This window comes from Anolis carolinensis, chromosome 1, assembly GCF_035594765.1.
Source record: "Anolis carolinensis isolate JA03-04 chromosome 1, rAnoCar3.1.pri, whole genome shotgun sequence".
In the NCBI taxonomy this organism is placed as follows: domain Eukaryota; kingdom Metazoa; phylum Chordata; class Lepidosauria; order Squamata; family Dactyloidae; genus Anolis; species Anolis carolinensis.
This window is the reverse complement of record NC_085841.1, coordinates 328,589,094-328,614,131: the sequence shown is the minus strand read 5'-3', so window position 1 is coordinate 328,614,131 and position 25,038 is coordinate 328,589,094. Positions and strand designations below refer to the sequence as shown.

Genomic DNA, 25,038 nt, shown 5'->3' with positions numbered 1-25,038 from the left:
CTGCCAGGCTTTGAAGCTGAAAAGCCATTCAATTTTAATAAGGTGATCAATTGCAACATTCACACTTGCCTCAAACATAAAAGAGTTCTTTCTCCCACCCTGGGCATTCCACAGATATAGAAACCGCAGTTGCCCAGTTTCCAACAGACCTCACAACCTCTGAGGATGCCTGCCACAGATGTAGGCGAAACGTCCGGAGAGAATGCTTCTGGAATATGGCCATACAGCCCGGAAAACTCACAGCAACCCAGCCTACTGCCTGTTAGGAATTGTGGGAGTTGAAGTCCAAAACACCTGGAGGGCCAAAGCTGGTATAAATCAATAGAATAAGGATACTGCGGGCAATCCTGTCCTGCGCTCCCTTTCCTTCCCTCCCGTTTCGCTCCTTCCTCTCTCTCTCCCCCTCCTTCTCTTCTCTTCCCTCCCTTCCGGCGCGTTGGTTCCTTCCGCTTCCTCCTCCCGTCCCAATGGTACGTCCCTCCCTCTCTCCCGTCTCCCCCCGCGGCTTGGGAGCGTTGGTTGGCTCCGCCAGGCAGCCCAGCCTGGTCCCTCCTCCTCCTCCTCTTTCCTCCTCCTCCTCCTCCCTCAGCGCCTTGTCATTGATGTTGTTGTTTTTGTCGCAGGAGCCTGAGGGGAGGCCGGGGCCGGGCTCGGGGCGGCGGCGGCGGCCGGTGGCTCCCCCCGCGGCGGCTCCCGCTCCCGAGGCTCCCGCTCCGGCCACCATGATGTCTTCCCCGGTGGGCGCGGGCTCCTTGCCCAGCGAGCTGGTGGTGCACATCTTCTCCTTCCTGGCGGCGCCGGACCGGCTCCGGGCCTCGGCCGCCTGCTCGCACTGGCGCGAGTGCCTCTTCTACCCGGCCTTGTGGCCCCGGCTGCGGCTTAGCCTCCGCGTCTGCCCCGCCGAGCGCCCGCGCCTCGACTTCCTCATGCGCAAGTGCGGATGGTTCGTCAGGGAGCTCCGCGTCCAGTTCGCCGCCGACAACTACCCCACCGGAGGAGGAGGAGGAGGCCCTGAGGAAGCCGCCGAAGCTGAAGCCGACTCCGCCGCGGGAGTGGTCTCCGCCTCGGGCCCCGAGGGAGGAGGGGAAGCGCCTCTCTGCCCTCGGTGGCTGGAGCTGCTCCGGACCTACCTGGAGCTCGTCCTCTGCGTCTTGAGCAGCGTCCGCAACAACAGGTGAGCCCAGAATTGACGCGCTTTCATTGCTAAGGCATCCTGGGAGCTGTTGTTTTGACTAGGCCAGGCCTGGGTGAAGTTGGGCCTGGAGGTGTTTTGGACTTCAACTCCCAGCATTCCTCACAGCCTCAGGCCCTTTCCTTTTCCCCCTCAGCCGCTTAAGCTGAGGCCTGAGGCTGTGAGGAATGCTGGGAGTTGAAGTCCAAAACACTGCAGGCCCCAACTTTGCCCAGGCCTGGCTTCTTCTATGGAATGGCTGCAGCTTGGGCCTACTTTGCAAAGGACTTTACATCTATTCCTTCCTCCACTCCAGACTTAACACACTTTGATGACCCATCCTCCCCCACTGCTGCAGCTCAGACCCTGGGAGTTGTAGTTTCCTTGCAGCACCAAACCCTCTTTGGCAGAGAAAGCAAAAGACTCTTTATCAAACAGCGACATCATTAAGATCTGAATTGCTGTGAGTTTTCCGGGCTGTGAGGCCATGTTCCAGAAGCATTCTCTCCTGACGTTTCGCGTACATCTATGGCAGGCATTCTCAGAGGTTGTGAGGTATATTGGAAACTAAGCAAGGGAGGTTTATAGAGCATCTTAAAGCATCATAAAAGGGCATCAGTGAATGATGAATCATATTTGTACCTGCAGTACTGAGTATTAATTATTCCCATAGGAGACTGAGGACCAAATACAGTAGAATCTCACTTATCCAAGCTAAACGGGCCGACGGAAACTTGGATAAGCAAATATCTTGGATAATAAGGAGGGATTAAGGGAAAGCCTATTAAACATCAAATTAGATTATGATTTTACAAATTAAGCACCAAAACATCATGTTACACAACAAATTTGATAGAAAAAGTAGTTCAATACGCAGTGATGTTACGTTGTAATTACTGTATTTACGAATTTAGCACTAAAATATCACAATATATTGCAAACATTGACTACAAACATGGCTTGGATAATCCAGACGCTTGGATAAGCAAGGCTTGGATAAGTGAGACTCTACTGTACTCTCTTTCGGTAGAAGTGGATATTATTGTTAATAATAATAATTTTTTCTGTTGGAGACCGGAGATAATAGACCACATACTCTTCCAGCAGAAGTAGATATTAGGTTGCTGTGACTGTTCTGGGCTGTATGGCCATGTTCCAGAAGCATTCTCTCCTGACGTTTCGCCTGCATCTATGGCAGACATCTTCAGAGGTTGTGAGGTCTGTTGGAAACTAGTCAAGGGAGATTTATATATCTGGGATGTTCAGGGTGGGAGAAAGAACTCTTTTCTCCCTGAGACAAGTGTGAATGTTTCAATTGGCCAGCTTGATTTGTATTGAATAGCTTGGCAACTTCAAAGTCTGGCTGTTTCCTGCCTTTATTTGTGACAGCAGCAGCAAACAGAGAAGATCCAGAAGGTCTTGATGATATGTTGTTAAAGGCTTTTGTGGCCGGAATCACTGGGTTGCTGTGAGTTTTCCGGGCTGTATGGCCATATTCCAGAAGCATTCTGCTGACATTTCGCCCACATGTATGGCAAGCATTCTCAGAGTTTGTGAGGTCTGTTGGAAACTAGGCAAAGGAGCTTATATATCTGTGGAATGTCCTGGGTGTCAGAAAGGACTCTTGTCTATTGCAGTATTTGCAACATTCACACTTGCCTCCAACAGACAAGAGTTTTTTCTCTCACCCTTGACGTTCCACAGATATATAAACCCCACTTGCCCAGTTTCTAATATATTTCGCAACCTCTGATGATGCCTGCCATACATGTGGCCGAAATGTCAGGAGAGAATGTTTCTGGAACATGGCTATATAGCCTGGAAAACTCACAGCAACCCGGTGATTCCGGTCATGAAAGCCTGTGACAACACATCATTAAGATCTTCTGGAGAGACCGTTCTCTTGTTGCCACCGCTATCACAAATACAGGCAGGAAACAGCCAGGCTTTGAAGCTGCCAGGCTATTCAATACTAATCAAGCCCATTGCTATGCTTATTTATTTATTTACTATATTTATATCCTGCCTTTCTCACCCCTGCGGGGACTCAAGGCACAGAGTGGACAGGCCCTTAGGGCATGTCCCTCCATGCATCTGAGGAAACAGTTTCATCTTGAGAAAGATTTATTCTTTCAGCCTCAAAGCTGCTGCCAGATCCTTTTGCCTTTAGAAACATAGCTTGCCAAGGGATCTGCCTCTAAAGGTCTGCCCCCAGGGCTCTATAAAGGTGAGGAAGTCTGTTGTCAGTTCTCTCTGACACTCTTTAAGGTACTACAAATCCCTTTGCAAACAAGGAGGAAGGTGGGAGGCAGGTAGCCAACTCATCATCATCTCTACCCGTTGGTTAGGAAGCATTAAGGAAGAAAGCTTCTCCTTGCTTCCTTTTCATTTTTGTCTTGCAAAGTTCCTGAGCTCTCTTGTATAGCTGGGACAGGAGTTCAACTGGTGAGGTTTTGTATAGGTTGGGAAGGGAGACGACCCACCTGTTGCATCTCTGCATGTCACGTGGCAGTGAGAGATGCCCAAATGGGGAAGGAGGAAGGAGGGTTACGGACGGGCGGAGAGTGGGGGAGAGAGGTGTACTGGGGCTGCTCTGGGGAAGCGTAACATAAAGGAACAACACGTACGCACGTCATCAGCAGCAGTCGAAAATATCTCTCTGCTGAGATTAAGATTGCCCTTCCCTGAGCATTTCAGGGACTATAGAGAGATGCTGTTTTTTCTGTCCAGGAACATTGTGAGAGGGTCTTCCAGCACATTTTCCAGGTCTCTTATTGGAATGCATAGCATGCTTTCAAATGTTACAACCGATACCGGCAACCGATGAATGAATGATGTTCCTCTCATGTCCACTGTATAGTGTTTACATGGTAACCGTAATACTTCAACAGACGATAAAGTGAATTATACCCCACAAGATCTAGTGCAAGCCTTCCCCAAGTTGATGTTTGAATTACACTCCCCATCATATTAGACCACCAGCCCCATGACTCATGCTGATAGCAACTGGCATCCAAAAACATGGGAAGGGGAACAAATTGCCTTATATTATATAATACTTTAGTTAGTCATTAGTTAGATTTCGCAAGCTTCTTTGTTTTAGTAAAATAAAATCCTTCCTGGAGAGAGAAGTGTTATGTTTAATCTGCATTTGGTCCTAAAACATTATTTTGAAATCACATGCTAGAGACAGCAATTAAATTCTTTGCTAGATTTTCTAATACATGTGTGGGTTACATTGATTTAGGAATCTCTTTTTTGATAGTGATATCAAATCATCCAACGTATGTGTGTGTCTCTCCACTTCAGTGATACTGGTGTAGGCTGCAATGTGATAAAGAGGTCACAATTAAATGCATATGTTGCATTTGTAAACACTTAACACAATCACCATCACACTTTTCACTTTCTTAAGAAACAAAGAAACATTATTTAACTGGTAATGTTCTTAGCCATTGTGCATATTGTTTTATTTCCTCCCCTACTATTCTGGTTTCTCTCTGCTGCATATTTTAATGTGCTGTTTTAGAAAATTGTTGTGTATCTTTCCCCCATCATGTGTGTTTTGCTTTCCTAGACCTGGCTCTATACAGTAGCATATTCTATCATTTCTCTTTAAGTAATTTCCAGTATTGAGAATAAGAAAATTTTGTTACTGGGTTCTGTTAAAATCACAGCTCAAAAGTATGAAATTATCATGGCTATAACATCAAGTAGGTGGTGCATGGTGTTTTAACCTGCTGGAGCTAAAACAGAGTTTTCAATACTTTCACCTTAGTATTCAGTGTACTATGATGCACCATCTGTGTCATATGAGGTCATGTAGATACTCTTATAGTGAAGTATATGTGAGCTATATGTCAGAAAATAGCATTTTGCCATAGCTGTGAAATTGATTAGTGAGCTGCTGTTGGGGTCTTATTGTTGCTTCATGTTTTTACTTCAGTTTCACTTTAATGTGGAAAAAAACAGTTTTGGGGAGAGGGAAAATAGTTTTTCTAAGATTGATGTGAACTGACTAAAAGAACAAACCAACAAGCCAAGAAAAAAATGAAAGGCAAACGAGAACACATGAGATGCTAAGGAAAGAAGCTGCTAGACTAGGGCAAGATAGTTTTCTCTTTCTCTAGCAGGGAAGTCAAACCACATGCAGCATCCTTCAGATAGATTTATATTAACTAGATTAAATCTGGAGGTAGAGATGACAGCATCTTCATATCTTTCATGTCTGTAATGTCATTCTGTACATACGTGAGAACAGAGCAATTAATGGAATGTAGGGCTTTCTCCTTTAATACATGGGGATTGTAAACGCTGCCATATTATAGTACCGGCTTGCCCTGGATGATGATTATGGGTTGTGATTTGATTTACCCATGTTGTTAACCAGCTTTAAATCATGATCACATGAACATTGTCTTCTGTACTTATTTTGACTTACTTATAGCAAACATACAGTTATTTTCTAAAGTTAACTCAAGCAAATCTGCTGTAGCTCTTTTATACTTTAGAGGCAAACTTGTTCTGCCAGCATCACTAAAAGTATGGTCAAACACACAGAAAACACAACAGAATCTCATTAGGTTTTCAGCTAATCTGAAGAACAGGGTACATGATACACATAAATGCTCATAAGGCCATAATGACTGCTTCTTGTAAGGAAATGCACCTTAACAAGAAGACAGTTTTAAATGGAGAAGCAATGAATGCTTTTAATCCCTTTCTCTACATAATCATTCTCTGCTCCACATTGCACATTACAAGTTTCTTTTCCTACAGTGTTGTAGAGATATTTTGATCTTCACGCATATAATGCTGCAGGACCATATAAGTGAGTAGAGGAGGTGATTTCAGAAAGAAAAACACTGAACGGCCCCTTGTGAATCTGTGCTTGAGATGTTCTCCTTCTGAAAGTGGCATTCTTCTGTGTACAGTATAATGATTACCCAGGCCCTGAAATAAAAACGAAAAACACACTTCTCTATGGAGGTTTTCTGTACAAGGGTTTGAATAAAAATCATTTGTACAGTGATATTCCATGAAGTGTATTATATACATTTTTATCATTTGTTACTAAACCTGTGGACATGATTCACTTATTGCCAGAATGGCATATTCATGGACCTGAGAGGGAGAAGAAAGTGTTTTTCATTTTAGAATTGTTCTAAGGACCCACAATTTAATCACTGAAAAATTATTAATTCCTTCCTTTTCCTAGAAAATGGAGCCAAGTTTTTTCCCCTAAGTAAATAACAGCTTTTGGGGTTTTGATCTCTCTTAATCCTTAGATCATATAATATGTTAATGATAAATAACACTTCAACCAACTTCGTTTTGCAACCGCATTTCAATGGGGGAGGTTTGATCTTCTAGCTGACATCTCCTGAAATAGGCCTTAGGGAGCACAGTATAGTATGCTGTATTTCTGAGTTAAAATATGTAGGGTTTGTCTGCAAGAGAAGTTCTTTTTATTTACACTAGTTTTTATGCCACAAAGCAACTTATTTATGGGGTTGTTGTATGTCTTTCGGGCTGTGTGGCCATGTTCCAGAAGTATTCTCTCCTGACGTTTCGCCCACATCTATGGCAGGCATCCATAAATAAGGCTCACAGCCTCTGAGGATGCCTGCCATAGATGTGGGCGAAACGTCAGGAGAGAATACTTCTGGAACATGGCCACACAGACCGAAAGACATACAACAACCCTGTGATCCCGGCCATGAAAGCCTTCGACAACACAACTTATTTATGGATCCAAAATAATCTCTCTTTGAGCAATTTATAGAAGCAACTTGTTTAGCTTCAGCTGTATCAAGTCCATTCTGTAGACCAGGGGTCCCCAAACTTTTGAAGCAGAGGGCCGGTCTACAATCCTTCAGACTGTTGAGGGGCCGAATTATCATTTGAAAAAAACAAAACAAATTCCTATGCATACTTCACATGTCTTATTTGTAGTGCAACAACAACAACAACAACGACGAAAAAACAATAAAATAATTAAAAATGAAAACAATTTTAACCAACATAAACCTATCAGGGTTTCAATGGAAAGTGTGGGCCTGCTACTGGCCAATGAGATAGTCAAGTTAATTAGGATTGTTGTTGTTGTGTGCCTTCAAGTCATTTCAGACTTTGGCCGAGCCTAAGTGTAAAATTAATTATTTATTTACTGCTTTTATTTACTACATTTATATCCCACCCTTCTCACCCGAAGGGGACTCAGAGCAGCTGTATGTACATACAATATATTATATTATTAGCATTGCACAATATTAGCATTATATATTACTATATTGAACTATACCACTATACTATTATATAATATGTAATATATAACATATAATTAATATTATTATATGGTATTACTATTAGTATTATATTGTATAACATAATATTATTATCAATATTATATGTATATACAATATATTATATTATTAAAACTGATATAAAATATTATATTATAAAACTGAGGGTGGGGGCCAGGTAAATGACCTTGGAGGGCCGCATCCGGCCCCCGGGCCTTAGTTTGGGGACCCCTGCTGTAGACAGTAAAATTGAAACTATGTTGCAGACTGAAGAAGTAGTGATGACCATCAGTTTGCATCGCCAGGTGCATGGGAAGTCTCATCCTCATCTTCGCTGTTCATTCGTTACAGAAACTGAATAATATGGATATACATTGGTATCAGGTCTGCTTCTTCGGTCTTGGATGTTGCAGACATAATTCCCATGTTGTAATGTCCTTGATGTTGCTATCACGAAAAAAATATATCTGATCATGCAATACAATACCTCACTGCATGCACATTTTCTCATGTAACAACCAGTTTACTCAAAATAATTTGCTTTCCTGCCTTGTTTCTCTTGAAAGATTGGGATGACAGTGCAATTTTAAATAGCTATACCCAGCAATAGCTAACACTGAAATAGTTACGTCTTTCACACAGAAAATGAAGCCATAGTTTGGTGCTAAGAGACAGTCTTGGGCTTCTCTGTTCTTTTTTCTCCATGCAGTACTCTTCATTATTTCCATTGCTTTGTCACAAACCAGAAAGTATTTGTGTGATTCTGATAGTATGAGGAAAACTCACAATTATAGGCTTTGTTCCAGTTTATGTGGAAAACAAACTGGAGCTTTCCATGTCAATATTTTCAAGACTAGATTGTTGAAAATTAAAAAATAATGAAGGAACCTTATCTTCCGATTTCCTTAAAGTTCATTTATTTCTGTGTTCCATTTTCCACTATGGTACCCAAGATGCTAATTTATATCTCTTTGCAAATTACATCATTTGCAGTTGAAAATGTGCTTTTTAGTATTGTATGAAAGTTAACTGGAATACTCTCCTGACATTCTGAAATAAAGATGTTAAACTAGTTATACCTGTTGTTTCACTTTCTCTTTCTCCAACTGCAGCTGCCTGCTGATTATCTGCGTTTCTCATACCCTATTTGTTTCCTGTGCAAAGTGCATCTGGTCTTGATTTGTGCAAGAGTTGTTATGGAGTGGTTTTAAGCAGTTAGAACATCTACCTACAGAAACTAAGAAAGCTAGGGGATAAGGCTGAAGAGACATATTAGGCTCTATAGGCAACTGAAAAATGAAATGTTTATCTCTGTCACCAAACGTTTGAAATGGAAAGAGCCTAATGGAAAAATATTAATTGTGAAAACATGGCAACAATACTTTTTGAATAGGTTTTAGTGGATTATCAGAGCAATGGAAAAATATCCATATCATTGAAGTATTAGATGAGAGCCCTGGTATTATCTTTCCCACAGACTGATGTCAAGTAAAGTGGCGTGTTTTATTGCAGGAACTAATTATTTGAAACAGCTTGCAAACATTCTTCATACGTTCTTCAATCACAGGGTTGAGAAGAATAATAAAAATAGAGATTAAAGTGTTCTTAAAATAGCTTGGAATGTAAGGAAATAGATTCCTAAGCTTTGAAATGGAATATCCTAAAAGCTTTGAATTCAGAATAGAATTCTGACTTGGCATTTCTTCTGCTTGAAAGAATCAACCTTCTCTAGTGATGGTAGAGCCCTTGAAAGGACTCAGTAGTAATTGCCAGGTTGCGGAACATTTAAAAAATAGCTTACGTTTCCAAATCATTTTGTTTGATGGCTGTACCTTTATAATTATAAACTTGTTTAACAGCCTTTGGGAAAGCCAATGAGTTTGTGGGTTGCAACATGAAAGCGTCATTGGTTGTGGACCCACCCACAAAACACAGTGGTATTCTGACTTAATTTGATGTAGCTCCATGAATAGTGAGAAGAAGTACATCAAAAAACATAGCGTGATCTGACTCTGTCTGAACTTTCATGTTGTGCTGTTGACTGTGTAAAGAGTGGGTGGAAAGGTGATACTACAGCAAGTCCCAGAAACTACGGAACTCAACTCCAGTTTCAATTGCCCAAGCCCTAGGTAAAATGGCTTCTAGAGGAATTTGCTAGGTCCCACAGGTCATTCTATGTTATATTTCCCCTGGAAGTTAGTATTGTGTTGCCCTGGAGAACTGAGCAAACTCTTAGAGAGGATCCCGTCAGGTATGCTGGGAATGAAAGGTAATTAATGACATTGGTCATATCTGGAGTTTCTGGTAACTATAGTCTAGATCAGTGGTTCTCAGCCTGGGGTCCCCAGATGTTTTTGGCCTTTAACTCCCAGAAATCCTAACAGCTGGTAAACTGGTTTGGATTTCTAGGAATTGTAGGCCCCAAATTGAGAACCACTGGTCTAGATGGTAATGTATTCCCTTGGATATGGGAGTCTTACTCTATTTTCTTTGGCAAGCTTTTGACTTGGTGCTCTCTTGCACCACACCATAGTATATTTTATAAATGGATATTGTAGAATTTGCAAAGAGATATCAATTAGCATCTCTTGAGTGAAATCTTAAAATATGGAAATGAGAGCAGAATATGTCCTCTCTGTAGGAACTGATGTATGCTAACTAGCTGGACAAAATGTAGAGCAGAATCAGGGTGTGCATCTACACTCTTGAATTAATGCAGTTCGACACCACTGTAACTACCATGGCTCATGTTGTAGTTTTACAAGGTCTTTAGCCTTCTCCCGAATAGTGTGGGTGCCTCACCAAACTGCAACTTCCACGGTTCCATAGCAGTTGAAATGGCATCAAACTGCATTAATTCTGCAATGTAGATGTTCTAAGGGAAAGTATTGCCTTCCATATGTTGCTGGACTGCAGGTGCTGTCATCCTTCAGTATTGGTTAGCCAGTAGTTTTCAACCTGGGGTCCCCAGATGTTTCTGGCCTACAACTCCCAGAAATCCCAGCCAGTTTACCAGCTGTTGGGATTTCTGGGAGTTGAAGGCCAAAAACATCTGGGGACCCCAGATTGAGAACCACTGGGTTAGAGTTGGCAAGGTGAATAGGATTTGTATCTGAAGGGCCCCACAATCCAGACTCCTGCTGTAGAGCAAAATAATCCTGAGATTTCCTAGAAATATTGATTGTAAAATATTCTTTTTACTTGTACATGTATTTCAGATATCAGACCTGTTTTGAAACAGGTTGATACTGGGTTTTTGGCACAACAGCATTTCCAGACAGGTGTTATGCTCATCTTCATTGCTTCCCTGTGTTCTGGGAGTGTGGGGTAGGATGGAGCAAGATTTTTTTTTTGGGGGGGGGGGGAATGGAGTATAGGCATTGTGGAGGAAATAACTGAGCTATTACTAAATCCACTTTTTTATCGTGTCAGAAGCGAATTGAGAATATACTGCAAGTTGCTTCTGGTGTGAGATAATTGGCCATCTGCAAGGATGTTGCCCAGGGGCTTCTCTCATGTCCCCGCATGGCAAGCTGGGGCTGACAGACAGGAGCTCACCCATTTCAGGTCTTCAACCGGCACAAGAATTTAACCCACTGCACCACTACGGCTCCTTACTAAATCCACTAAATATTATTTAGTTATAAGCTGTTAAAATGTGTTTTTATTATGTAGGTAGGGGAAACGTGGCTGAAAATCAATAGTAATTCTATTCTTTGACTAGAAATCTGGGAAATTGCTGACAATCCACTTCCCTAATGTTAGTGAAATTTGACAGATCATCATTGAAGAACATGAAAAAGCTGTCACCTTATTATTCATATTTTAGGCATATTTGCACATGGATATATTTTGCAAACTGATAAGTATTTTGTATGTCAATAGTAAAAGGTTTTACATATCTTACCATGATGCTTTTCTGGAAAGCTGTGTCAAAATGATGTCTGTTGTTGCAATATTTCACAGTTGTTTAATTCATGAATTCCCTGTGCATGATGAATTCTTAATAAATAGAGTAGATTTCTCTCTGCATAGATTGTTATACAATTCACATATACTGCATAAACGACAGAGCACGTGAAAGTATAAGTTGGTGGTTGCCTCTATTAGCATGGAATGAAGGTCACACAGTCAAAGTTGTTTGAATTTTGTTTATTGTTATGTCTGGTTCTTCCAGATACAAAAGTCAAACAAATCAATAACAGCCATATATGTATATTAGTAGCAGTAAGATTAGTCCTGCAAATTCTATTTGATTTGATTGGAGTATGTTCTAATCAAACATGTGGGTATTACATTTCCTGGACATTTGAGGGCCTACATTTAATTCCTCATCCATCAATTTCAATATTTCATCTGCAGAGGTTCTCTATGTAGAGGGAGTTTTAGAGTATCTTCCCATGTAAAACGTCTAGCTACAGTAATTAACAGGGCCGAAATTATGTTTCTAATCAATTAACAGGGCTGAAATTACGTTTCTCTTATGGAAGGGAGGGCAGAAAGGAATGGTATCTAATTCCAATGACATAATTCCATCATGTGGGCCAGCCAATGTTGCTGACAGAGGCCACATAAATGGCTACATTAATGGAAGACCATATTAATGGGTACATTACTGGTTATAATGGTATTAATGTAGAGGTAGACACCTGGAGGCCTGGGGCTCAAATCTGGCTTCCGTCTGGTTCTGAACCTTGCATAGTTCCTGATCACAAGGAATTTCTGTGCTTTTTGCAACCTATTCATGCTTTGATAACGTCTTTCTTGCAGCCTGAGGCTCAAGGAAAGGGCTCTTTAAACCCATCTTCTACTATGCAGTATAAGCAGCAAGTGAGGCATTGACAGTATCCTCAACTGTTGGTGTACTTAAGCTACAGTATTCCTTTTCTACATGGGCCAGTATAGGGGAGCTATACTGAGCAGCTGAGCAGCCTAGATAAAGGGTTTTGCTAATAATAATAATAATAATAATAATAATAATAATAATACCGTATATACTCGAGTATAAGCCAATCCGAATATAAGCCGAGGCACCTAATTTTACCACAAAAAACTGGGAAAACTTATTGACTCGAGTATAAGCCGAGGATGGGAAATGCAGCAGCTACTGGTAAATTTCAAAAATAAAATTAGATACCAATAAAATTACATTAATTGGGGCATCAGTGGGTTAATTGTTTTGAATATTTACTGTATTTCAAAGAAAAACAATAAACTAACTCTATAAGTGGAAAATCAACAATAACTTTATAATCATCATCATCATCATCATCATCATCAACAGCTTCATTTGTATCCTGCCCTATCTATCTCCCCCTGGGGACTCAGGCTAGCTTCCAACATAGTAACAGGCAAACATATAATGCCTGCATAAATAATTCAGAGCTAGATATAGATCTATCATTATATATACTAATTTCACATGTGTATTTCCCCCTGAAACCTTTGCAAATCCTCTATGTGCATTTTCCTCCTGCAATATTTGTAAGCCCTATTTATCAATGTTTATATCTATCTAGACATCTGTATGTGTGTGTGTGCGCGCGTGCATTTTCCCTCTGCACTTGCAAACATGTGAGGGTAAAATTCGTATAAAATTCATATATAAAATTAATGTATACATATAGGAACAGATATACAGGTACATGGAAATCTCTCTCTATATTTACATAGGAATTGCAAAGACCTGTAAACATATGAGAGGAAAATTCATATATTAATGTATTTGTAGGGGGAACATCTATATAAATATTTAGAAGCTTTGGGGCATGCATTTACCCAAGGAAGAAATGCAAGCAAAGTCCCCCTAAAAACAACTTTGTCCTCTTTTTTCCTGCCCTTTCCCACCTCTTTTCTTTCTCCCTCTTTCAAACTCTAAAAGTAGCCAGAAAGGCTTTTTAAAACTTCTCTCCCCCTCCCAAAAAAACCCACCTCATTTTTGTTTCCTTAGGAATAAAAAGAAATACACACCTTCTGTTGCTTTCTTTTCGCTCCTTCTCTCCCTTTGGACTCAAATGTTCTTGCAATAATAGTAGTAGTAGTAGTAATAATAATAATAATAATAATAATAATAATAATAATAATAGTAATGAATCGTCCAAATTTGCAAGAATATCTTTTTTCCTTCCCCTTCTACCCATGCAATCTGGCTTGCAAGGGTTTCTTTCGCTTTTGAAAACATTCTCTTCTTGTCTCTGTCTGTCTCTCTCAAAAAAAAATAAGATAACCAGCCTAGGAGGAGAAGCGAAGAAGGGAGGTTTTGGAAAAGAAAACATACTGTGGCCTCCATTCTCCGGCTGCTAGCTTGACCTTGACCCCATTATAAACTGGGGGAGGCTTTTTCAGCTCATAAATAAGGGCTAAAAACTTGGCTTATCTTCGAGTATATACGGTAATAATACTGTAAAAGTATTGGAGAATGAGCACGCAAAGATACTGTGGGACTTCCGAATCCAGACTGACAAAGTTCTGGAACACAACACACCAGACATCACAGTTGTGGAAAAGAAAAAGGTTTGGATCATTGATGTTGCCATCCCAGGTGACAGTCGCATTGATGAAAAACAACAGGAAAAACTCAGCTGCTATCAGGTCCTCAAGATTGAACTTCAAAGACTGGCAGAAACCAGTGCAGGTGGTCCCGGTGGTGATGGGTACACTGAGTTCCGTGCCAAAAGATCATCCGGCATTTGGAAACAATAGACATTGACAAAATTACGATCTGCCAACTGCAAAAGGCACCCTACTGGGATCTGCACGCATCATCCGAAAATACATCACACAGTCCTAGACACTTGGGAAGTGTTCGAGTTGTGATTTTGTGATACGAAATTCAACATATCTATCTTGTTTGCTGTGTCATAATAATAATAATAATAATAATAATAATAATAATAATAATAATAATAATAATAATAATGAGAAGGAGCTAAAAAGCCCTCTACCTCTGGCTTGGGAGTGAATCAATGAGTAGAGCCCATGTTGCAAGCTCTCCATCATTGCTCAAAATTAAGAATCTTTTAAATATAGTGTCACCTGTGAACATGGCATGTTTCATGAGCAGTTTATAATTTTGACAGTTATCTATCCACAAGTTTACAATCTAAAAAGACACAATATATGAGGGAAAAAGGATTGCAGTTATAGAGTGGGTGGCCCTTGTTGACAGTTAGATGCTGGCCAAAGATTTAATGACTTTACTTGAATTCTGTGTACACAATAAGGCAGTCCAGTATTAATAGTTTTTGAGAGATCTAGGACATAATATGGAACACAGAGTTCTCCAAATAGTTCTGCAAATTGCTATAAAGACCAAAAGCCTAATGCAGACCGAAACTACTGTATTGTTCATGAATTCTGGAGCCAATGGCCTACATTTGGAAATGGTTGTCTTTGATGTGCAGATGTTTCTTCGAGACTACTTAATAGTTACTTTCTGTATTCTTAGGATTTTTATTGTTTGGGCTATCATAAGATTAACAGATTTAGAGTTTATTAAGTATTCCTCAGGATCATCTGTGCAATCTTTGGAAATGGTTTGATTAGTCTAAATATACTTAAAGTACCAGATCCTAAGCAGTTATTACTTGGCTACCTTGTTAGTACTTGGATGGGAGACCACCAATTAATATCAGGTGCTGTAGGCTACATTACAAGGAAGGAGGAGGCAAAACTATCTCTGTGTATTCCTTGCCTAAGAACTCTGAGAAATTCTGTAATGGCTGTAAGTCAGTAGACAACTCGCTTCTCTCACACACCAGAAGCAACTTGCAGCATGTTCTCAAGTCGCTTCTGACACAATAAAAAAGTAGAGAACTTCATCGTTCTCTTTTCTCCGCTAGACTGATTGTACAAAAGTTCAGTTTGTTACCAATTCTAGAATATTGAGAGCTCTAATGCTATGTCTGGTTATAGGTGATGAGATTATGAACACCAACTATGCACTCAATAGCACATGAAATACTCTTAGATCAGTATTATCAATGTGGACAAATGACCTTTCTCTATAAAATTATCTGTTTTAATACCCAGACTTAACACGGTTATGTGGCTAACCTCTTCTTGTGATATCCAACACAATATGTGACATCATACCATACGTTGTAGATCTCCTTGTCATTGTTTCATATCAGTGGTAGTAGCTGGCAGGACAGGGAGAACAAGCACACAGTGATTTCACATCATGTATTGTCCTAGAACAAATCAACCCTGAACTCTCCCTAGAAGCCAAGACAACTAAACTAAGACCATTGTACTTTGGACTCATCATAAGAAGATATGTCTTACTAGAAAAGACACTAATGCTCGGCATGATAGAAGGCAGTAGGAAAGACAGAAGACCCAACTATGGGTGAATATACTGAATCAAGGAAGCCATGGCTGCTCTGAGTTTTGAAAATCTGAGCAGGGCTGTTGATGATAGAGTGACTTGGTGAGCTCTTGTTCATAGTGTGTCTTTAAATCAAAGTTAATTTGGCTACAACTAAGATCACAATTGTTTGCATTTGAAAAAGCATTGGCATTTCTGGATCTTTTGGTCTAGTTTGGTTCTAAGCTGTACAGCATTTTGGGATTACACAACTGCATGCAACTTTCAAATGACAGTGCTGTTCTTTTAGTATCCATAGTACCTAAGGCAAGAAATGCCATCCCGCAAAGCTAAAAATAGTGGTAGTGCTTGATGTTCTTGGGTACTAGCTGCTGCATCTAATTAAAATATTCACATTGTGGTGGCCTGGATTTTCTAAGTGGAGCATGTAGATCAGAAAGAAAAGCTGGCCCCTTAGAAAGTGTTTGCAAGGCAACCTCTTCGTGTTGCATATGTGAATCCCATTTTGAGAGGAAGGTGGGATATAAGTTCAATAAATAAATGCAGCATTGACAGTGTCCAGTGTATCCAGAGTATGCCATATGTGGGACATAACATATCTGCAGTATGTACATTGCTGTAGGAAAGGGGGGGGGTCTGTCGACCTATGGCAGCATTCAATCACTTTTTAATGGTCTCCAGTTGCTTCTCTAATCCCACTAAAGGTTTTTTTTAATTGGAGAGAAGATTGGCCTAACGATCCCCCTTAGTACAATATTATAGCATCAAAATACCACCCAAAAATTACCAGTACCCGAAACACAAAAACCAGCTCCAAAACTCCTTGAAGAATAAACTGGAAGTTATGTTTCAGGTCAAATTTGGGGCCAATTTTCAGCTTACCATAGGGGTGAAAATTGGGCCCGCTGCATTTGCCCATGGCAAATTACATAGCCGTAACATCTCTGTTCATTAGATAGGACAGTTCTGAGTAGCTGCTAGTTGCGTGGGAGCCTGGTCGAATAAGGCTGGCGCTGACTTAAATGTGTGTAAAGAAGTGCCTCCTTGTTTTCTAATGAGCCTCATACCATTCAACTTCATTGGATGACTCCGGATTCGATTATTATTAAAGACAGGGGAAAACTATTTTCTCCACGCCATGCTTAGTGTTATATGTCTTCGCTTGTTTGGCAATGTTTCCTGGTGCAGAGTTGCTTCAATCCACAGATTATTTTGCTCTTTTCTATACTATATACCTCTCTAAACTACTGATATTCTTTCTGAGATACAGTGACCAGAATTTTACACAATGTTATTGAATAAAGGCATTATGTTTTGGCATTTTTATTTATTTCCCTAATGATCTCCAACATGGAATTTACCTTTTCATAGTAGTTGCACACCTGACTGACATTTTCACTGGGCTGGCAACCACAGCTGGAAGTTCCTTTTCATAATCAGTGCCAGCACAAATTTGTAGCCTTAATTTGCACCACATACTTACACCAAGTATATTTACCATTTTAAGACCTGTTCCTGTACTTTGCAAAGACCTTTTGAGGTTCTTTGTTATTGCATTTTGTTTTAATGACCTGGAATAATTTGTACAGAAATATTTAAATGAGAGATAGAAAGCATTCGTGTAACTTTTAATATAAAACTGTCTTGTGTAAAAACGTCTACTCTGAAACATTTCTGCATTTTGCATTTAGTTTCATAGCTTTCTACACTGTCTTTATTAGTCAGCCTTTCTGAAAATAGTCCAAGGAATTGCTGCTGTCTTTTGCCTCCTACTTTGTCCTCTATAGAGATCTGGCAAGTTCTCTAATCTGTATCAGGGAGAATGCTATTCAAGTGCTTCTAAGTAATGATTAGCCAGGTCGTTGCACTTTTGTCTGAGCCCTGCAATGTAGGATTTATCAAAAATGTCACAACTTTGGTAAAAACATACTACTACTACGAGTGATACAGAAGTCTGCTTAGATGGTTGTCTCCCATTCTGTCCTTTGTATTATGAAGAAGGAGAAACTGAGAAGAACCAGACTCATGAGGTCAAGGTCTTTCATTTTTCCTCTCCATTTGCTGTGACACAACTCCCACACAATTCCTGGTGGTTCCAGCTGCAGGATATTCTATTTTGGCATGTATTTTGCCAGTCTCTTCCACAAACCCCTCAACATTAACTTGTCAGCATTATGTCTAATTTTATTACTTCTCTTTACCACAGTATTCCTCATACTCAGATGTTACATGGAATATTGCTGGCATGTTTCGATGGAGGATTCAGAAAACGATCCATCATGGCCAATATCCTTTTTTGTAGCTCTGTCAGGCATATGCTCCCACCTCCTTGAGCTCAGATGCCTACTACCTTGGGGCTGGGATGCCTGCCCCCTCCCCCCCCCCCCCCCCCCGCAGGCACAAAGGAATAATGGGATGGGTAGGTTGTGTTTAAGCAGCCAGTCACACAAACATCATACTCCTAAACTCCTAGAGGACTTCTGGGCCATCTGGAAGGATGCTTTCATTGTTCTGCAGCTCACTCCTGAAGCACAGCCAGCGCTAACCTGACAATTTTCTCCTTGCTTCCAAATGTCTATGGTGGCAGTGTGGGGTATCCTACCAGTAGAGGTAAGCGCGCGGACCTCTAGGTCATTATACATGGAAGAATTGAATTCACTGATCATAAAAAAATAATACACAGGCATAAGTAGGACTTCATCTGTGTGTGTCAGCAGCAGGATGCCAGCTATATTGTCTGTGATATTAACAGAGGGGTTCATAATTTTGACCAAATTAAAACATTAGTCCTGCAAATCCTTCACTTGGCAATTCAAATGCTGATTGCAGGGTTGTTGTATGTCTTTCGGGCTGTGTGGCCATGTTCCAGAAGCATTCTCTCCTGACGTTTCACCCACATCTATGGCAGGCATCCTCAGAGGTTGTGAGGTATGGATGCTGATTGTTAGAAAGTTAACTGGTTTCTTGATAAACCCAGATCTCGTGTACTGGCTGGTTATTATTGTATAGCAGACAAATATAATATTTCAGCTTCCTCAAATTTACGCTAGTCTTTTTCTCCCAAACAGGAATCTCCAAAAATTAAGTCTGTTTGGTGATATAAGCATTCTACAACAACATGGAAGTATATCAAATACATACCTCAGCAAAGTGGACCCAGATGGCAAAAAGATTAAACAGTAAGTTGTTAAAGATACTGTTACAGTATTCTTAAATGTGTTTATAGAAACTGGCTTGTGAAAATGCTAAGTTTGTAGAAATACAATTTTTTGCATTTGTATCCCTTGAACACTTAATGGAGGTGTTTGTAATTTCTGGATTGTTTATATTATTTATCATAATTTCTCCTGCAAACAGATTGCCCTTTGCAGGAAGTAACCATTCTAGAAACCAACAATAGTAATAGACACTGGAATAGTACCTGATACAAAGTCAAAGAAGCAATTAAAGAATTAGAGCAGAAAAAGTCTCAAAGTCTTATTGTTTCATGTTGCAGCAGAAATGCCTCCCAGAATTCTATGTAGTAAATCTTATGCTATCTGGGCCACAGTACAAAAAGGAGAAATTGTTACATCTCAACAGATGCTTGAAGATTGTTACTTTGATTCAGCAAGGTCAAGTGAGACCGAGCTTCATAAGGAGCGTGCATACATTTCTACATGGCCATATTTGCCCAGGGTTTAACAAATTGGCTGGATGTCATTTTTAAACTATCCTGTTCCTCTAAAGTAGTGTTTCCAAAACATTTATCTTCCATTTCCTTTGGACTTCAGCTTTTGCCCAAAGCTGGCTGAGGCTTCTGGGAGTTGAAGTCCAATACATCTGAAAGACCGAAGTTTGGGAAGCACTACTCTAGGGAAAATGTGAGCTTAACCTCAGTATCAGTACTTTATGCATCTTGAAGATTTCACCTTACTTTCTGTTCCTGTAAGAATTGGATTTTGGAAAATGTGGCTTGTTGTGGAGAGAAGGCTTGGTGAGAAAGCTTCAGTGGAGATACATTCTCCTCATAATAACTCTTTCAGGAGTAAATTTCCCTTCCTTGGAATAGATTTCTCTTACTTCCTGTTGTCTCACTCCTGTTCTTAACTATGAGTCATTTCTAAGTCAGGGACTGCCTGTACTTGAATAATTCAGTTTCCAACTTGATTTGAATATGAATCAGTGAAGGGACATATTGATGCTGTGAAAACTATTTGCGGTGCTTTTTTGATAATAGTTTCTCACATTTGGAATACCCACTTTGTTGTTGTTTTTAAAAAGATGCACCAAGTACTCATACATGAAGTGGAAGCAATCATGATTAAATCACCAGGCCGTTCTCCCCAGAAGTAATAATAATCTATAGCTACCATGAGCATGTGCTAGTGCACAAAAGGATGTGCAGTTTCAAAGGGACAATAATATTTCCCACTAATTTAACCACAAAAAAATTTGGAAGGTAGTAGCACTTCAAAACCAAGGGCACTTCTGTAAGAGCTTTACAGGTCTTTATTTATACTTCCTTCACTCTAGGTTCACATGTTTCTTGTTTTAAATGTATAAATTTGGTATTTCTAGATAGTGTGTAGATATAGGAGTGTTAAGTTGCTTATCTACCTGAACTAGGCACTGAATGAAATACTTCTACTCTAGAAGGATAAAATGGTTCCTTGTGTTTCTTCTTGCAGAATACAGCAGCTTTTTGAAGAAATATTGGGTAACAGCAGGCAACTGAAATGGCTGTCATGTGGGTTTATGCTGCAAATCGTAACACCCACATCATTGTCATCTCTTTCAAACCCTATTGCCAACACCATGGAACACCTGAGTTTACTGGATAACCACATCCCTGGTAATACCACTCTTATCACTGCAATTGAATTGGAGCGCTTTGTCAATCTTCGTTCGCTCGCCTTGGATTTCTGTGATTTTACAGCAGAAATGGCAAGAGTCTTGTCTGATAGTAATCATGTGCCTTTGTATCGACTGTCTCTTCTGGTCCACAATATTTCTGTAATGCACAAGTCCTTGGAAAATATGCCAGAAGATGAGGATTGGAAGGCACTGATACGCAACAGCACCAATCTTCGAGTCTATATAATGGCTTTCGATATCAAGAGTGATGACATGTTAAGGATTCTAAAGCCCAGTATCCCGCTGGAGAGGATTCACTTTGATAGTTACATCACTTGCGTTTCAGGAGCTGTTGTTGATCTCATATCTAGGCAGTATGATAAATTCCTCACGCATTTCATACTAATGAATGATGTGATAGATATGTCTGGCTTCCCAGATCTCAGCGACAACCGGACCGAAGATCCATTGGTATTACTGGCCTGGCGGTGCACAAGGCTCTCTCTTCTGGCAGTACATGGTACGCAGCTATTTCCGTGAGTGCAAAACATGGGTAGTTTAGAAACCTACACATCAATACGTGTGTGGATAAACACTTGGTGTGTCACTATAGGTATTTTTCACCCGGAAGAAAAAAAATCAAGTTATTGAGCGGGGAGTAAATTTTATTCTAGTCTCAGGCATGGGGTTATAATTAGCGCAAAAGCCTATCAGTTACAAAAACTAATTTAAAAAAAGAATTTTAGCTTTGTTTGATCTTTAGCCATTAGTTCCTGATTTTTTCATAGGGATATTGCCCTTGTGTTAAGCTCCCACACTGGATGCTTCAATCTAAAACACGAATGCTGTATGTGTACCAGGAAGTATACAAAATACATACTAAGAAAAGTGAAACAAAACACTTCTTTAGCCAGTCCCGGGGGGGGGGGGGGGGGGGACAAAATTGAATTATAAAAACGTGTTTGTACAGTGCATTCATAGTTTTAATTAATTCAGTGAGCTGACAAAAAATAGTGGTTTCTCACAAGAAAATATTCAAGAAAAAAATGCTAGAGAGAAAGAAGTCGTGTGGCGTGCCGAGGCTAAAATAATCTATAATCCATTAAAATGCAATATCTGACTTTCTGTTTCAGGTTACACCGTTTGGGCTCACAACCTGATTGCAATTGCTCGTCTTCGTGGCTCCGACTTGAAAGTGCTTGAAGTCACAGAAGAAAGCATTGATTTTGACCAAGGGGAACTGGCTGATCAGGATGTGGATCCAGTACACAATCTCATTGAGCAGGTATCCCTTGGATTGGGTCGACCTTGGCATGCAGTCATGGACATAGAATTACTCAGTGTCTTTACTGAGCCAACTCGTCATTTTTACAGAGAAATGCAAAGCTTCAGTGAAGGCATTTAGCTCTCTTTATTTACAGTTCCTGTGGTTACATATGCAAGTAGGGTCCTATTATGTTTTTCAGTAGTGTGAATTAACCCCTCTTGTGCTGTGTTTAATCAGTATTAGCTATATAGAATTATATATGTATATTCTACTTCTTGATCAAAGAACGTAGTCGGGTATTGGTTTAGAAGCTGAAAGTGGCAACGTTTAGGGCTTTCACGGTTAATGGACTTGTCTACAAAAACAAAACAAAACTCAGATGTGGCCGAAGGTTGTCTGAGGTTGCCGGCTAACTTTCTTTTGTTTTGAGTAACTCTGCAACTTCACTGATTTTACTATTGTCGGAGTTTTTGTGCTCAGGAGCCAAACATCTTTTTCCTATCCATAGCCCGGTGGTTTTGAATGCAGTCATTGTCATGTAAACTGGTAGCATGCTACTTAGGCTTTTTAAACAAAAAATCAGGACTGTCAATACCATTTATTGTATACCTTTGCTTTGATTTCACGTACAATATCTGAAGCATGAAATACCGCCACTCTGCAACCTCCTCCTTGAATATGAATCAGTAGTCTCTTGCACTGTGTAGCTTCTTCAGATGTTTACCTGACTCTGAAAGCTATTAAGTTGTAGCTTCATTGTAAATGAATTATAGCTTCTTTTCTCGTGGTCTGTCAGCTTCTCTGTACAAGTTAGCTTTGGGCCCAGATTTAAAAGAAATGTTAAGTCTTTACACTCCGATGGGGTAAAACCATAACAATTTAGATATAAATTTATAAGTCTTCTTTGCTTGCAAACAAACATTAGTCGTGAAATCCCTAGCAACTAAGTCACTGGATTTTCTCTGTCAGCGCCTGTGTCAGCTGCCAAAGAATAGATTAAAATGAAGAAGTGCCCACATGCTGGCAGGGGCGGCCAATTTTTGGTCAGCCAGATACTGCTAGATTGTAATATATAAGGTCGAATTTCGACCTGTGGTACACAGCTGTGCTGTGGCTCAGTCAGCAACCTCAGAACTCTTAAACATGCACCTGTTTCACTGTGAATAGTGAATGTAAAGGAAGGAAAAGTAAACAGAAACAAGCCTTGTTCTATCACAGGTATGAGCTGCTATGATGCATGAAGAACATTCCATGAAGTATGTTTTAAAATCTTGTTATATCTGAGAGGCTTTAAAAGCCGATTTAAACTGTTTCAGGGCAACCGCGGTACAGACGTGGTCTCTGTGAGACTTCCACCTGACCCAAGTTTTAAGTGGTACGAATGTTGTGCATTTAATGTTAAAGGACAGTCTGCAATAATAAAGTAAGTGGCCAACGTGGGTGCCCAGCAGTGCTGAGACCTGGCTGCCATATTGTAAGCTTTGGAAAACACAATTTATGCAACAGATGTCCAGATATGATTCTATTTATGGAAAAGTTTATATGTGTTTTACAAATGGTTTTACCATCTTATATTAAAATGACCTTTTGACAGGTGTGCGCTGTTTTGTCTCCAGTGAGCACATACCATGCGGATTTTATATGTACATCAGTAGAGTGAATCCACTGGCACAGTGTGTGTATATGCCAGATGTGGTGAGATTTTATCTTATAAATGTGATCAGACTAAAGTAAATCCTGACAGAAAATGTAAGGAAACCAGCTGAGTGTTTGACTTGATGACTGATGTTGTATGGTTTATGTTAAATGTATATTCTTTTAATCAATGAATAAAGCATTAAAACTGAGCATCACAAAATATTTTATTACATCAGCTCAATAGTTTTGCTGCCCAACAAGTCCCACTTTTTGTTGTGAATTGCTTGTTCTAACAGTTTAAAGTCCAGAAACCTTTGCATTCTGAAATATGAAATGGGGGTATTTTGTGTGTGTGTGGTTAATGCTTTATGAGGATTTTGAGAAAATAAGATGAGCAAAAGACCAGATCCTCTCATATGATCTGATAATGTATATTTACAATGGCAAAATAAACCTTAAAAGCATAGAATACTGAAAACCCAAATCCCTTCCTTAGTAAATCACTTAAGTTCATAAAAACATGTGAATATCTGTCTTATGTCCCACTATTAAATAGACTATGAAAATCCTTCAGGTTTTTGACTTACATTTTACTTTTTGAAAACAAATTATTGTTCTTCCTGGATGACATGACTGCACGGTAAACTGAAATAAGGCAAAATGTGTTTTAATTTTTATACAAACAAGCATATTATTTTCTTTGCATGATCTTATTAATATCAGTTTTATTAGAGTTTAACACCACATACTGTATTTTGACAAATCTAAGGCACTGTTGAATGTAATGTGCAATCCGTTTTTTTTAAAGGTTCAATTTTGGAAAAAATAATTTTTCTTAGAATATTTTAAAATATTTCCTCTGCATGCACAGAGTTTCAAACTTTGTAGTGCCATCTTTCCTGTGGGGTGAGGAGGGAGTGTAAAGAAACCCAGAAGTCATCTTGTCTGTTTGAGTCTATTTTACTAAATCTGTGGTCCTGTTGGGAAAGCAGTGGATGTAGGAAGTGGCACTTAGCTCAGCCAGACTGTAAATAGTCGTCTCACTGGGACTGAGGACAAAATAGTCCTCAGCTTCAGAACTGTTTGGAGCTGGAGTCTTTCCCTCTCCTTTACCTCACACACAAGAATAGGTGAATGTCAGGTGCCATTGAATCTAAGGCACACTCCTCTTCTGAAGCTTAAATGGGAAAAAGTGTGCCTTAGATTTGATAAAATACGGTACTTTGTTCCCCCAAAGTAAAAAGCTTTTACACTGCTTTTATGTTGAGGAGAAGAATTAAGCATTATTATTTGGGACCTGATGTAATCAATTGGGCTGATGGGCTAGTGCACATTAGTTGAGTCCTGGCACCATTCTGGGGAGCCAAGGTCTGTCCATGGAGCTTTGCTACAGAGGTGTAATAATTCTCTTCTTAAATATTCTTTAGGCATGTGTTCATGGTAGAAGAAGGTGAATAATTTGTCATTGTTCTGGAAAGTAACAGAACCAATT

At 39.9% G+C, this 25,038-nt stretch overlaps 1 protein-coding gene across 1 annotated transcript; it reads left to right on the top strand.

Annotated features, from left to right (window-relative positions):
* Positions 1-293: 293 nt before the first annotated feature.
* Positions 294-23,755, top strand: fbxo33 (F-box protein 33). The gene is made up of 4 exons (XM_003214459.4): positions 294-1,174; positions 18,874-18,984; positions 20,476-21,161; positions 21,775-23,755. Exons 1-4 carry the CDS (start codon positions 468-470, stop codon positions 22,044-22,046), a joined length of 1,776 nt encoding a protein of 591 aa, XP_003214507.3. The 5' UTR covers positions 294-467; the 3' UTR covers positions 22,047-23,755.
* Positions 23,756-25,038: the final 1,283 nt, after the last annotated feature.